We start from the raw sequence: 15326 nt of genomic DNA on the forward strand, positions 1-15326 counted from the left end.
TCAATGTGAAAATCACATTCAATGTTTTCATGCGCATAAGCCTGCCTTGCATCAGTTTATTTTTTTAGTTTGAAAACTTTGTGGTTCTGATTTTTTGGTGTGTTTTAGAGAAATTATTTACACATAGAGAAATTATTTACATTTTGGAAAAATTATTTATGTTTCAGAGAAATTATTTGTTCTTCAGCTTCCAATTTTTTAAATAATTTTAAAAAAATACAAATAAGTGGTCGAGTTTGTTGCATTTAGATGCTTATTTTTTTTCCTCACAGTGTATTTTGTTGCTGGATATTTTGAGATCCATGCAGTTTTTTTTTCATAAGTGGCAAATTCCATATAGACCCACATAATGCAATGTCATTAATAAAAAAAAACTATAAATCTGTGTCACATGATGCAATGTAATTAATAAAAAAATTTTACTATAAAAGTCTGTGGGAAAGTTAAATTCACACACAAAAAGCAATAATTGCAAATCTGTGTAACTCACAAATGCAATTATGCAATTATTCTATTTTCAGGCCTAATAATTTCTCAATTATTATTTCTTCTATTTTCAGAATAATTTCTAAATTCTTATTTCTTCTCTTCCCAGGTGTTTCCAACACACGCAGCCCAGACTCGCCTCCTGCTCCTTCTTCACGTGACCCTGACTCCCACAATCCTCGGGGCCACGTGGTTCCCTAAGACCCTGCCTTGTGATGTCCAGGGCTCATGGACAGCAGGGACAGGGGTCTGGTGCGAATTCCCGGCGGCGCCCCCACCAACACCATCAACCTCACACTCAGCGTGAACCGCATCCGGGAGCCTCTCCCCGGCATTCTTCTGGAGGCTGGACCGCCTGCTGGAGCTCGACTTCTGGTGCAACTGCGTCCCTGTGCGATGGGGGCGAAAAACAACGTGTGCACCGAGAGGCTGCGGGTCCAACGCCAAAGCTTTACCAGCCTGCGTTGCTTATGCTCCCTTTATCTGGATGGAAATCAACTTTTGCACATCCCTCGGGATCTTCCCTCCAATTTAAAAGTCCTGAGCCTCGAGGCCAACCACATCGTCTCCATCATGAGGGACCATGTGACCGACCTGGTGGGCCTCGAACTCCTGTACCTGGGCCAGAACTGCTACTACCGGAACCCATGCAATGTGTCCTTCTCCATAGCAACGGGAGCCTTCTGGAAGCTGCAACGACTGAGTGCTTTCCTTGAAAGACGACAGCGTTACTTCTGTCCCTGCGGATTTACCGCCCAATTTGAAGGAACTTTATTTATACAACAACATGATTACAAAAATCCAAGAAAATGATTTTATTAATTTGCACAAGCTGTAAATTCTTGACTTAAGAAGGAATTGTGTGAGAGATGAGGAAACTGAGGCTCATTTCCCCCAAGCTAGAAAGTTCTAGAAGATCCCCAAGCTAGAAAGTTCTAGAAGGTGGAATCATCCGGTCACTTTCCACATGGGATGAAACCTTGCCTGCGCAGTGACCTGTCGGTCCTTCCGCCAATTTTTTTACTTTCCGGCTCCTTTGCAGCATGAAGTTGCTCCTTTTCATGCGTTTTCCCAGCATAGACACCAGCTAACCCTGATAATATAGACATATAAATATAGAATGCTAACCCTTATAATATATACATATAAATGTATAAATGTAGAATGCTAGCCCTTATAATATATACATATAAATATATAAGTATGAATATATAAATATACTATGCTAACCCTGATAATACGGACATATAAATATATAAATATGTAAAATGGGCTTTGGAAGACTGTCCATGATTGGTTGATACTTTCTGGCCTTGAAATATATAAATATAAATACATACATATATAAAATAGGCTGCCTTGACTTGTAATATATGAATATAAATATGTAAATATATAAAATAGGCTTTGAAAGACTGTCCATACTTTGTGGCCTCGAATCGAAGAACACAGGAATCTGACTTTTGCAGAAAAGTTGACAAAAAACCCTCCAGTTCTCCAAGAAGACGGCCAGGTCCGCTGCTGGACAATAGAGTTTCTACTTTACTTCATTTTATTTCTAAGGAAAAGGTTTTTAAGGAAAAACCAAGAGACTGGGAGCCTGTCAGAAGGACGTGTTTGCCAGCTCCTGGTCAGGGAGAATTTTGGGCTCGCCTGGGAAAGTTGGCATTCGCCTTTAAAATTTGCCAATCCCTGGTTGAACCTTTGGAGGCTCTGAGAATTTGGTATTTAATTCACTCTGTGTCGAATCCATTTAGGAAAATTAAATTTTCTGGTATATAAGCAGCTTGCTCCTATTTAAATCACTCCACGCAGCTTGTTCCTATTTAATCTCTCCATGCAGCTTGCTCCCATTTAATCACTCCATGCAGCTTCCTCCTATTTAATCACTCCATGCAGCTTGCTCCTATTTAATCACTCCATGCAGCTTGCTCCTATTTAATCAGTTCATGCAGCTTGCTCCTATTCAAATCACTTCATGTGTGTCCTTTTTTCCCTCTCGCATTTCAGTTTTAAAATTTTAAGCTGCCGTCAGCCATGATGTGGCAACAGTGAAGCAATCACAACTTCCCTTCTTCCCACCCTCAACTTCTGCAAAGCCACAGCCCACTCCCTCCCCCAAGGGCTAAAATGGCCCATTTTCAGGAAGTTGAGCAGTTCCTTTTCCTCCAGAGCATCTGCACAGAGGAGGAGTGTGCATGTTCTTCTCTGCTGCTCCAAGCAATGAACAGTTAGTCGCTCAACAAACAAGTGCTAAGTCGCCACTCAGCTTTTTGCAAGGAAAAAAGCGTGCCTTTTTGTTTGTTTGTTTGTTTTCTTTTTTTTTTTTTTTGACCCCATGAATTCTGGCTTGGGATCTGAAGAAGGTCATCAACGGGCAGAGAAATATCTCAGAGGTAAGTCTGCAAACAGAGAAGTGGACTCGGCTTGCTCTCCGATCTGCCTGTGCGTTGCTATAAATATAAAGTCATTATTAGCACATTTCTGTAAATCAATTGCATTGCTATAAAGTCATTATTAGCACATTTTTTTGTCAATCCATCGCAGAGACAACCTTGTTTACTGCAACTGCAGAACAACAAAATTGCAAGCTAGCAACGTAATGGGACTGTGGGCTTTCTTGCAGACGATGAAATTTTCTAGAACAACCTCAGTTCGGGGAGGGGGAAAGGGGATGGTTTTCATCTTGCTGTTTCTGCAGAAAATGCTGCATTTTCCCTCACAAAGAGCAGCAGCCAGGACTTCATGAAATTAAGTCATGCGCTTCTATGTTTATAATTAATATTGTACAATAGGTACACACGGTAGGAATTGCATTTCTGTGCATGTCAACAACTGTCTGACTGAAAAAAAAACATTTCTTTTAAACGACATATTCTCTAGAAAACTCAAGGAGATGGAAGAGCAAGTACATAGCCTTATTTCAATTCCTGGTATTTTCCAGGAATGAATTATCTAAAAATCCTCTTTTATTTTCCCTCATTTTCCAAGAGAACCCTATCTATAATTCCTGTTGTATTTTCTGTATTTTCCCCCTCAGCCTTATTTCAAGAATTATTTCAATTTCTTGTATTTTCCAGGAATTAATTATCTAAAATTCCTCTTTTATTTTCCCCATTTCAATTTCTTGTATTTTCCAAGAGAATCTTATCTAAAATCCCTGTTGTATTTTCCCCTATATTCTCTATCTTCTATATTTTCCCCCCAGGCTCATCTGTTGCTTCTTTTAGTCCTTAGAATCATTCTCCATCATTTTATGCATATTTCAGTTTTTAATTCATGTTTTTTTTTTTTTTTTACATTCTCTTGTTCTCCATTGTGGATCTTGCAGGTCAATTAATTCGGCACTAAAATGTGATGATGCTTTACAAAATGAAAGTATGAGACAGAATAATAATAGGACCAAATTAAACTTTGGAAAAAGGATCAGCTTGATGCAGATGGAGGTCAAGGTTCTTGGCTCTGGTTCTAATCCCAGCAAGAGCTTTTGCAGAGTTCATGCTGAGCACAGACCAACCAAATCGAAATCCTACGAGCATGTATTTTAAAATTTTAATTTTTGAAGTTTCTGGTATGAAGCCAGAGCAAAAAAGCAATGTAGCAACACATTGGAGTGTGTTATTTGTGCTGCATCAGTATTAGCAAATACAGGTTGTGATAGGTATTTTTTAGTTGTTGTTGTTGGGTTTTTTTTTGAGGGTTTTTTTTAAGAGGTTTTTTGCTGTTTTTTTTTTTTAGAGTTTTTTGTTTTGTTTGAGTTTTTTAGAGTTTTTGTTGTTCTTTTGACTTTTTTAGGTTTTTTTTGCTGGGTTTTTTTGAGTTTTTTTAGTTTTTTGCTGGGTTTTTTTTTTAAGAGTTTTTGTTGTTTTTTTCTTAGTTTTTTTTAGGGTTTTTTTGGGGGGGGTTGAGTGTTTTTTTTTTAGAGTTTTTGTTGTTATTGTTGTTTTGAGGGTTTTTAAAAATTATTATTAGTTACATTGCATTATGTGACACAGTTTCATAGGCTCTGGGATTCCCCCCCACCCCTCCTCGTGCCCTCGCCCCATGCTGGATTCCTCCACCTTGTTGCAGTATTATAGTTCAAACCCAGTCAAGATTGTTTCATTGCAAATGTGTACCAAGCAAAGAGTCCATTATAAAAATACGGGACGCTTCCCTCATTGGCGTGTCGTCCTTGCACAGGCTTCTCTGCATCGTTCCAGTTTTAGTGTCCGCGCTGCGGGAGCGAACAGAGGGTTGGGTTTTTAGTTGGCTGTGGTGAAGTGTGTGGGAGCGTCCATCTGACATCACTGGAGTCTTGGTGGTGCCACACAGAACCTGCTAGGCCTTTGTGATCAGCGTTGCAAGATGGAAAACCTACCCCTAGTATGGGAACCCTCCAAATATTAGCATTGGAATTCATATTATCAAAAATAATTGATATTAATTAATATCATTACATTACAATTATTAATATATTATGTAATAAGTATTGATATAATTAATTTATAATACATAACACATAATCATATATAATATTGATATTATATTATAATTCTTAATATATTGTACTATAATATATGAAATATTAATATGTGATTAATATATACTATGTGATCAATGTATAATTATATTATGTGTGGTCATTAATATTCTATTATAGCATAATATAATTACTAATATAATTAACATATAATATATAATTATATAGCATATAATTTTTTTTTAAGATTTATTTTGTTTTTATTGGAAAGGCAGATATACAGAGAGGAGAGACAGAGAGGAAGATCTTCTGTCCGATGATTCACTCCCCAAGTGACCACAACGGCCAATACTATGCGAATCCGAAGCCAGGAGCCTCTTCCAGGTCTCCCACACGGGCGCAGGGTCCCAAAGCCTTGGGCCGTCCTGGACTGCTTTCCCAAGCCACAGGCAGGGAGCTGGATGGGAAGTGGGTATGCCAGGATTAGAACTGGCGCCCATATGGGATCCAGGGCGTGCAAGGCGAGGACCTTAACCATTGCGCCATCATGCCAGGCCTAGCATATAATTGTTAATGACATATTATAATACAATATCAATTAATATTAATGATTAATGACTACTAATATTAATTAATAATTCCAATATTAAAATTAATATTGGAATCCTCCCAATATAGGCTCGTAAGCAGATTGGTGCTGACCTCCCTAACGCATGAGCCTTTTGGGGGTGTCCAGTGTCATTTTGTAGCTCCGCCAAACCACACAGGAAGGACCTGGGGTGGACATGCTCCTCTGGACTTTGTTTATCAAATCAGGACCTGGGGTGGATGGGAACTTGGGTGGGGCTTCTCTCTTAAAATCCTCCTTTACTTTAGATCTGTGAAGGAAACAACATGGAAATAATAGTCTTACCCACTTCCCTGTAGCCCTTGAACCTTTTTACCCTAATTAATTATATGAAGATTATCAAAAATATAATTTAAAAATCATATCAAAAATATAATTTAGAAAAAAGAAATGAATATTAAAAAAATCAGGACCCCTCCTGTCACTAATGGGCATAACCTTAATGTGGTCCTGTTTTTGTTTGTTTTAAATTGGAAAGGCAGATTTACAGAGAGGAGAGACAGAGAGGAAGATCTTCCATCCACTGGTTACTCCCCAAGTGACTACAATGGCCAGAACTGTGCTGATCTGAAGCCAGGAGCCAGGAGCCTCTTCAGGGTCTCCCACGCAGGTACAGGGTCCCAAAGACTTTGGGCTGTTCTTGACTGCCTTCCCAGGCCACAGGCAGGGAACTGGATGGGAAGTGGGGTTGCCGGGATTAGAACCGGCGCCCATGTAGGATCCCAGTGCATTCAAGGCAAGGACTTTAGCCAGTAGGCTACCACACCAGGCCCCTCCAAATAGGACTTTCTTTTAGAATTTAAGCGTGTAGCAGCAGCACCTTAGAACAGTGGAAAACAGCCCAATTCTAGGCCCCCTGTGCTCATGTGGGAGACCCAGACCAAGCACCTGGCTCCAGGCCTCGGGTTGGTGCAGCGCAGGCTGTTATAGCCATTTGGGGAACGAACCAGCAGATGGATGCCTTCTCTTTCCCTCTCTGTCTCTCCCTCTCACTCTGTGACTCTGACTTTCCTTGCAAATAAAGAAATAGGACAAAATAAATAAAGTAAATATGACAAAATAAATAAATATGACAAAAAAGGAAAGTAATTTGATGGATTTTCCTTCTCTCCCCTTCTGTCCTCCCCTCTCCCTCTGTAACTCTGCCTTTCCTTGCAAATAAATAAATATGACAAAAAGGAAAGGAATTCGATGCCATGAATTCCACTGTTCACAAAATTCGCATTTCTTTTTTTTTAAGATTTTATTTATTTTGTTGGAAAGTCAGAATTACCGAGTTGGAAACACAGAGACAGGAAGATCTTCCGTCCTGTTTTGCAAGTGGAGCAGCTGGGACACAAACCAGCACCCCCCATAGAGCGCCAGCACGTACAAGAAGAGGACTTTAGCCACTAGGCTAGGGAGCTGGGACCGAAATTCACATTTCAAAAAATCAAACGATTTAACACTGATGTAATGTTGTATTTCTGTCTTCTATTCTTAGGAAAACATGTCCCTTGCTCGGATTGTGGCCTGCCTCGTCCTGCTAACCGCTTTCTGGGAATTCTCCTCTGAATCCAACCACTCCAGGAGCTTTCCTTGCGACGAAAAAACAGAAAATGACTCTGTGGTCGCAGAGTGCAACAGCCGCCGCCTGCTGGAAGTGCCTCGGACGGTGGGAAAAAACGTGACAGAAATCGACCTGTCTGATAATCTCATCACTCAGATCACAAACGAATCGTTCCAGCAGCTGCAAAACGTCACCAAAATCAACCTTAACCACAACGCTAACCAGCAGCTCCAGGGTGAAAATCCCAGTGTGAGTCAAAACGGCATGAATATCACGGACGGGGCCTTCTGGGGCCTCAAAAACCTGAGCGAGTTGCTGCTGGAAGACAACCAGTTGTATGAAATACCCGCCGGACTGCCCGACTCTCTGCGGGAGCTCAGTCTAATTCAAAATAAAATCACTTCTCTGAGGAAAAGTCACACTTCAGGACTCCACTACCTGGAAAGTCTCTACCTGGGCTGGAACTGCTATTTTGTTTGCAACAAATCACTGAATATAGAAAATGGCACGTTTAAAGAGCTCACAAATTTGCAGGTGCTGTCGCTGTCCTTTAATAACCTGGGCCGCGTGCCGTCTACACTGCCGGCCTCCCTGACCAAGCTTTACCTGAGCAACACCAAGATCAGAAACGTGAACCGGGACGACTTCCAGGGGCTGGAAAATTTGCGATTATTGGATTTAAGCGGGAACTGCCCCCGGTGCTTCAACGCGCCGTTCCCCTGCACGCCTTGCGACGGAGAAGCATCCATCCACATTGATCCTTTGGCTTTCCAACCGCTGGGGCAGCTCACGCACCTCAACCTGTCCAGCACGTCCCTGCGCGCTGTCCCGGCCTCCTGGTTTGAAAATATGACTTCTCTCAAAGTGCTCGATCTGGAATTCAACTATTTAGTGCAAGAAATCGCCTCGGGGGAATTTTTAACAAAACTGCCCCATTTAGAGACACTTGACTTGTCTTTTAACTACCAAAAAACAAGCTATTTGCAATATATTAATATTTCCAAAACCTTTACTGAGCTTCGCTCTCTCAGGACACTGCATTTAAGAGGTTACGTGTTCCAAGAACTGAGAAAAGAACATTTCCAGCCGCTGATGAACCTGCCACATTTAAACACCATTAACTTGGGCATCAACTTCATTAAACAGATCGATTTTAGCCTTTTCCAGAACTTCCCCAGCCTGAAAACCATCTACTTGTCGGAAAACAGAATCTCGCCTCTGGTCAACGAGACGGAACAAAAAAATGGACAAAACCTTCTAGAAAATTCCTCTCGGCCTGGTCACGTGCTGCGAACACGCTCCACTGAGCCAAAGTTTGACCCGCATTCCAATTTTTATCACTACACCCGTCCTCTGATCAAGCCGCAGTGCACCGCGTACGGCAAAGCGCTGGATTTGAGCTTAAATAGCATTTTCTTTATTGGAGAAAAGCAATTCGAAGGTTTCCAAGACATCGCGTGCCTAAACCTGTCATCGAACGGCAACGGCCAAGTGCTGCACGGGAAAGAATTTTCTGCTCTGCCTCGTCTTAAGTATCTGGATTTGACCAATAATCGATTAGATTTCGACGACAACAAGGCTCTGAGTGAACTTTCCGAGTTGGAAGTTCTGGATCTGAGTTCCAACGCGCATTATTTTAGAATTGCGGGTGTCACGCACCGTCTGGGATTTATTAAGAATTTAACGCAGCTCAGAGTCTTAAATCTGAGCCACAATGACATTTATACTTTAACAGAATATCAACTGAACAGCGTGTCATTGAACGAGTTAGTTTTTAGCAACAACCGCCTCGACCTGCTGTGGAATAATGGCGACCACAGATATTGGTGCCTTTTTTATTGTCTGCAAAATCTAACTCGGCTCGATTTATCCTTCAATAAACTGCAACATATTCCGGGTGAGGCCTTCAGCAATCTTCCGCAGAGTCTGAATGAATTGTATATAAATGATAACATGCTGAGTTTCTTCAACTGGACGTTGCTACAACACTTTCCTCATCTGCAGCTGCTTGATCTAAGTGGCAATCATCTATCCTTTGTGACTCATAGTCTCTCCCAACACGCGTCTTCGCTGAAGTGGCTCCTGCTGAGCCGGAACAAGCTGCGATTTCTCCCTTCCGGCTTCCTGTCCGAATCCAGTAGTTTGGAGCACCTCGATCTAAGATCCAACCAGCTCAGGAGAATCCACACATCCACGCTTCCGCCTCAGACCAACTTGAAGCATCTGGAGCTGGGCGGGAACCCTTTCGATTGCACGTGTGACATGAGTGACTTCCGCATCTGGATGGACGAACATCTGCATGTCACAATCCCCAGGTTGACAGATGTGTTGTGCGCCAGTCCCGGCGATCAGAGAGGGAAGAGCGTGGTGAGCCTCCAACTCGAGACTTGCGTGTCGGACGCTGTCGCAGCCATCCTGTTTTTCTTCACCTTTTTCCTCACCTCTCTGGTCCTGCTGGTCGCCATGGCTCACCATCTGTTCTCCTGGGATGCCTGGTTCATGTACCACGTGTGTCTGGCCAAGGTGAAAGGTCACAGGTCACGTGCTGCTTCCAGAACTTTCTACGACGCTTATATTTCTTATGACACCCAAGACGCGTCTGTGACGGACTGGGTGATGCACGAGCTGCGCCCCCACCTGGAGGAGAGTGAGGACAGCCATGTCCTGCTCTGCCTGGAGGAGAGGGACTGGGACCCAGGGCTTGCCATCATCGACAACCTCATGCAGAGCATCCACCAGAGCAAGAAAACAATATTTATTTTAACCAAAAATTATGCAAAAAGCTGGAATTTCAAGACTGCCTTCTACCTGGCGCTGCAGAGGCTAATGGATGAAAACATGGACGTGATTATCTTTATCCTGCTGGAGCCGGTGCTACAGCACTCGCAGTACCTGAGGCTGCGGCGGCGCCTCTGCAGGAGTTCGATCATGCGCTGGCCTGACAACCCCCGGGCGGAAGGTCTATTCTGGCAGAGTCTGAGAAACGTGGTCTTGACTGAGAATGATTCACGGTATAATCATTTCTACGTGGATTCCATTAAGCAGTGCTGATTGAATAGTCAATCACCAAACTGAGTCCATCACCCCAGAACAGAGTGCCTCCATCAAGCAGTGTCAATCGAATAGTCAATCACCGAACACTGAGTGCCTCAATCACCCAATGATTCGTGGTAGAATCATTTCTTTCTTTCTTTCTTTTTTTTTTTGAAGATTTATTTTTATTATTTTTTTTATTGGAAAGGCAGATATACAAAGAGGAGAGACAGAGAGGAAGATCTTCCGTCCAATGATTCACTCCCCAAGTGAGTGCAACAGCTGATACTATGCCAATCCAAAGCCAGGAGCCTCTTCCGGGTCTCCCACGCGGGTGCAGGGTCCCAAAGCTTTGGGCCGTAATCGACTGCTTTTCTGGGCTACAGGCAGGGAGCTGGATGGGAAGCGGGGCTGCGGAGATAGAACTGACGCCCATAAGGGATCCCGGGCATTCAAGGCGAGGACCTTAACCACTACACCACCGCGCCGGGCCTGGTAGAATCATTTCTATGTGGACTTCATGAAGCATCCGAGCATGCCCTACAATCGGGACCTGGGGTGGATGGGAGCCTGGGTGGGGTGTCTCCTCAATATTCCCTTTAGCCCTTGTCATTTTGACACTAATCAACACTGTAAAGATTGCCAAAATATAATAAAAATATTGCCAAAATATAATTTAAAAATTGCCAGAGAGGGAGAGACAACAATCTTTCTTGTATCTGCTGGCTCACTTCCCCAAGCACCACCACCAGAGCCAGCTGTGGCTGGGCCAGGACAAGCCTGGGAACCAGGAGCTTCCTCCAGATCTCCCACAGGAGCACAGGGGCACAGGGGCACAGGGGCACAAGCCCCTGCACCATCCTCCGCTGCTTTCCCAGGAGGATCAGCAGGGAGCTGGACTGCAGATGAAGCAGCCAGGATTTGAAGCAGCACCCATACAGGCCATCCACCTGGCAGGCTGAGGCTTGACCCACTGGGACACCACCCTGCACCACACACAACCACACCACAGCACCCAGCTCCCCCCCTTGCCGGTTTCTTCAGCAGCTCCTTCACCAGACCAGTGAGGGTGCCTGTACCCCTGGCTTGCACAACTTATGCCGTTGCGTGCTGTGAGAGTGGCGGGCACAAGCGAGGGATCCAGGTATGTTGCTATTCTACTTGTCCTGGTGAGAAGGACCTCTGTGGAGAACACACATCAGCTGTTGGGGTATCGTGTGGCAAGTGGCACATCAGTGGCGGCCGATGGTCCACGGCTGGCCTGCAGGAGAAAGAGTCTTGCATCCAGGATGATCCCTGGAGGACAGTGAAGCACTCCCTGGTGAACGAGAGGGCAGCAGCATCTGGCAGGGGGCTGTGAAGCCAAATTCCTGCCTCAAATGCACATGACAGAGTTGCCTAAGCCCCCAAGTGTTTCCTAGGATGCCCTGAAGAAGGGAAAGGGGTTGTCGTGAGCCCCTGCCCGGAGATGGCATGGGAGGCTTTTGCTGTCCTGCAAGTATGGATTGGTGCACAGAGCCTGGTGCTGTTTATTAACAGCACCAGACTTTTAAAGGAGGTTGTCAGGCAGGTCTCCATGGAGGATGGGCTTGAGCCATTTACATCTCAATAACAAGGTACCTTTCCCCCAAACACAGCTAGTTCCTCTAGCAGGTTCTTTATCTAAAACCGTGAACCAGGCTGGATCCTGCTCACTCATCTCCTTATGAATTCATCCTGGTGCATTCAGGGGAGATTCAACAGGCTATTGTCTCCCAAATAGCAAAGATTATGAATGTCCTACAAATTCAACTTCTGTGTTTTGTAAAATTAGGCCTGAAAGATGTAGCTAGGGAGAATATGTCATTGGAAGAGCTGAAAATGGGGAGAAGCAATACTATATGTTATACAAAAATAACTTCACCAGGGACCACATACCCCAACTGCCTATCATTTCGTCTAACTCCTCAACATCCTCTTTTCCCAGAAAATGGACCCTGGTTGCATGTCAGGGATGCTTGGCCGGTGGTCACTCTGGGTACTTCAAGCTGAGAAAGGGGCAAAGAGAGGGGGCCACAGCAGCCAGGTATTCTCTAGGGAATGCATCTAAGGGTCCTTGGCAGAAGAAAAATAGCAGCTATAATTTCTCTCAAGGTAACGTTTTTGAGTTTAACCTAAATCAGAGTGGCACAGGAACAGTGAAAGGTTCAACATTAACATCCATCGTATATAACAGCTGATTGTAAACTTAACATCAAAGTTTCTATGCAGTTACATCTTGTTTAGTATTAGCAGTTTTAAATTGGTAAAAGTTTTTCAGGGAGATTGTTAACCCAAAATTTAAACTTTGCAGTTTATAGTATTCAAGCATGATTTTATAGAACTGTTACAGGGTGTGAGTGAGATCACACCAGACATGTTTAAGGTTTATTAAGGATTCTTATTAACCAAGCTTAGTGATAATACAGCATACTAGAAGTAGCAAATCACAAGTCCTTATGGCAATCCAACCAATCATAGTCCAACCAAACATAATCTAAAGGGGAACAAATGGTCATTATCCTGAAGTCCATCCGTTAAGCTGAAGAACTACGGCACAGCTCCCCCAACAATACAAGTTGTCCTAACAGACATGCAATGAATAACCTGGACACACTTACAAAGAACCTGGACACACTCACAAAGCTGCAGACATTATCCTTTCCCTGGCTTCTCTGCCCACATTCCACCACTGCTATGCCTCACCTCTCCTGGAACTCCTGATAGTACACAAACAGAAACAACATTACTATATCCATTGTCCCATCTAAGCAGTACACAGAGACCATGCTCAGGGCATTACCTGTCCTGGGTCAGCCAAGAATCGAGGTGCCAGAGTAACAGAAGCACCTGACCAGAAAGAGCGAGCCCCTGCTTCATGGGCCTTTTAAAGGGGATTGTGAGGGGAGTGGCTACACAACAATGCAATACTCTCCCATCTGAGTTGCTAGGTGAGTCACAGGTGGGCAGGAGTGAATTCCTAAGTGGTGGTGGGGGGGAGTAGCTGAGGGTGAAATTAACATTCCATCACTATTAGGACCCACCTTCAAGACAGAGGGCAGGGACGCAGCCACATGTCATTTGCCCACTGTCACTGGGTGCTTTCACTGGCTGCACTCCACAACAGAACTTCATGCATTTTGGGATAATCAAAATAGTTTTATAATTCTTTTTTTTTTTTGAAGATTTATTTATTTTTATCACAAAGTCAGATATAGAGGGGAGGAGAGACAGAGAGGAAGATCTTCCATCCAATGATTCACTCCCCAAGTGACTGCAATGGCCAGTGCTGAGCCGATCCAGAGCCAGGAGCCAGGAACTTCTTCTGGGTCTCCCACATGTGTGCAGGGTCCCAAAGCTTTGGGTTGGTACAGGCTGAGTGATTATCAACAAGCTGACCTTTATTAGTCTCTGTCTGAACTAATTTTGGGGCTCCAGAACAACCCTGATGGTGGTGTAAGAGAGGACTGGGAGCCAAAGCTGGAACCAGGTAAGAACCAGAGAAAGCACCTCCCCTGAGTCCAGAAGGAAATTTACAATCCTTTTATCTCTGAGAACCAGTCAGGGCTCCAATGTCACCAGACTCTATGACGAGGGTTCTGGACTGCTACCATCCCCTGTGGGAAATCCAATAGGAAATGACTGACCTCAGAGTTCTCGGCCTCCGAGGGCCTTCACATTCCCTGTGGTCTCCTTGGCAGTCGGGATATGGTTCTCGGTGTCCATACTGACAATCCATGATAAAGTATCCACTGTTTTTGTGGTGAAAGCACTTGGGAGGCCTCTGGGGGTTTCCAGGACTAGGATACAGACCCCTTTTTATCCTCCTGCTCCGCCCTGGGATCCCCTCCTGCTCTGTACACACAACTTCCTTTTAAGGGGGTGTCAGGGTTGCTCTTGGATCCCACTGCATGTTTCTATAGGTTTTCTACTGTCTAAGGCAGTTAAGAATCTGTTCTCTATAAATCACCTATTGCAGTCTTAATAAATTATATTTAAAGTCTTCCTTGGGCCTGGCACAAAAGCATAGTGGTTAAAGTCCTTAAATGCACCAGGATCCCATATGGACCCCTGTTCTAATCCCGGCGGCCTCACTTTCCATCCAGCTCCCTGCTTGTGGCCTTGGAAAGCAGTTGAGGATGGCCGAAAGCCTTGGGACCCTGCACCCGTGTGGGAGACCAGGAAGAGCTCCTGGCTCCTGGCCTCGGATTGGCTCAGCTCCAGCCATTGCGGCTGCTTGGGGAGTGAATCATTGGACAGAAAATCTTCCTCTCTGTCTCTCCTCCTCTGCATATATCCACCTTTCCAATAAAAATAAATAAATCTTTAAAGTCTTTCTCAAACACTCTAAGAAGGTGGAAGATTTCTCTGTACTCCTGACCTGTAGTGAAACAAAAACATTAAAAAACAAATCTGGGGCCTGGCGCGGTGGCGCAAGTGGTTAAAGGTCCTCGCCTTGCACGCCCGGGATCCCATATGGGCGCCGGTTCTAATCCCGGCAGCCCCGCTTCCCTTCCAGTTCCCTGCCTGTGGCCCGGGAAAGCAGTCGAGGACGCCCCAAAGCTTTGGGACCCTGCACCCGCGTGGGAGACCTGGAAGAGGCTCCTGGCTTCGGATCGGCATAGTATCGGCCGTTGCGGCTCACTTGGGGAGTGAATCATTGGACAGAAGATCTTCCTCTCTGTATCTGCTCTCTGTATATCCGCCTTTCCAATAAAAAATAAATAAATAAATAAATAAAAACAAATCTGGTTTTACAGTAGTTAGCGGCAGCTCCCCTGGGGATTCCATCTTCTCCAGGGGCATCGTTGTATTCCATGGCATTGCTGCAATTCCGAGGCTGGATGAACCATAGGGAAACCCACAGTGTTGAGGATCCATCAGGAAATTCTAGAGACAAGAGCATAACCTTTTCCACGGGTTATTAGTGTTCTAGAGTATCAATCATTTTATTGTTTTATATACACAAGAATTTATCAGAGAGTATAAAAAATGTTTATCAGCAGGAGTATTGATGTCTCTTTGAGGAAAATTTTAAAAGGCAAATTTTACAAGTATTAGAAATATTATAGATAAAGTGTCTCCGGAAGACATCCACCCTTTTTATTTACTAATTATTATTTTTATAAACAATTGGCTTTTTAAGGTGG

General features: G+C 44.0%; 1 protein-coding gene and 2 pseudogenes across 1 annotated transcript; 2 read left to right on the forward strand and 1 right to left on the reverse strand.

Annotated features, from left to right (window-relative positions):
- Window positions 1–714: 714 nt before the first annotated feature.
- On the forward strand, window positions 715–1399 carry LOC121165335 (annotated as a pseudogene).
- Window positions 1400–2654: 1255 nt separating this feature from the next.
- Window positions 2655–10196, forward strand: TLR8 (toll like receptor 8). The gene is made up of 2 exons (XM_040992759.1): window positions 2655–2882; window positions 7060–10196. The coding sequence occupies exon 2, from the start codon at window positions 7066–7068 to the stop codon at window positions 10174–10176; it is 3111 nt and encodes a 1036-aa protein (XP_040848693.1). The 5' UTR covers window positions 2655–2882; window positions 7060–7065; the 3' UTR covers window positions 10177–10196.
- Window positions 4624–4714, reverse strand: LOC121165475 (annotated as a pseudogene).
- Window positions 10197–15326: the final 5130 nt, after the last annotated feature.

Source organism: Ochotona curzoniae, unplaced genomic scaffold (assembly GCF_017591425.1).
Source record: "Ochotona curzoniae isolate NIBS_2020 unplaced genomic scaffold, NIBS_Ocur_1.0 contig_883, whole genome shotgun sequence".
Lineage (NCBI taxonomy): Eukaryota > Metazoa > Chordata > Mammalia > Lagomorpha > Ochotonidae > Ochotona > Ochotona curzoniae.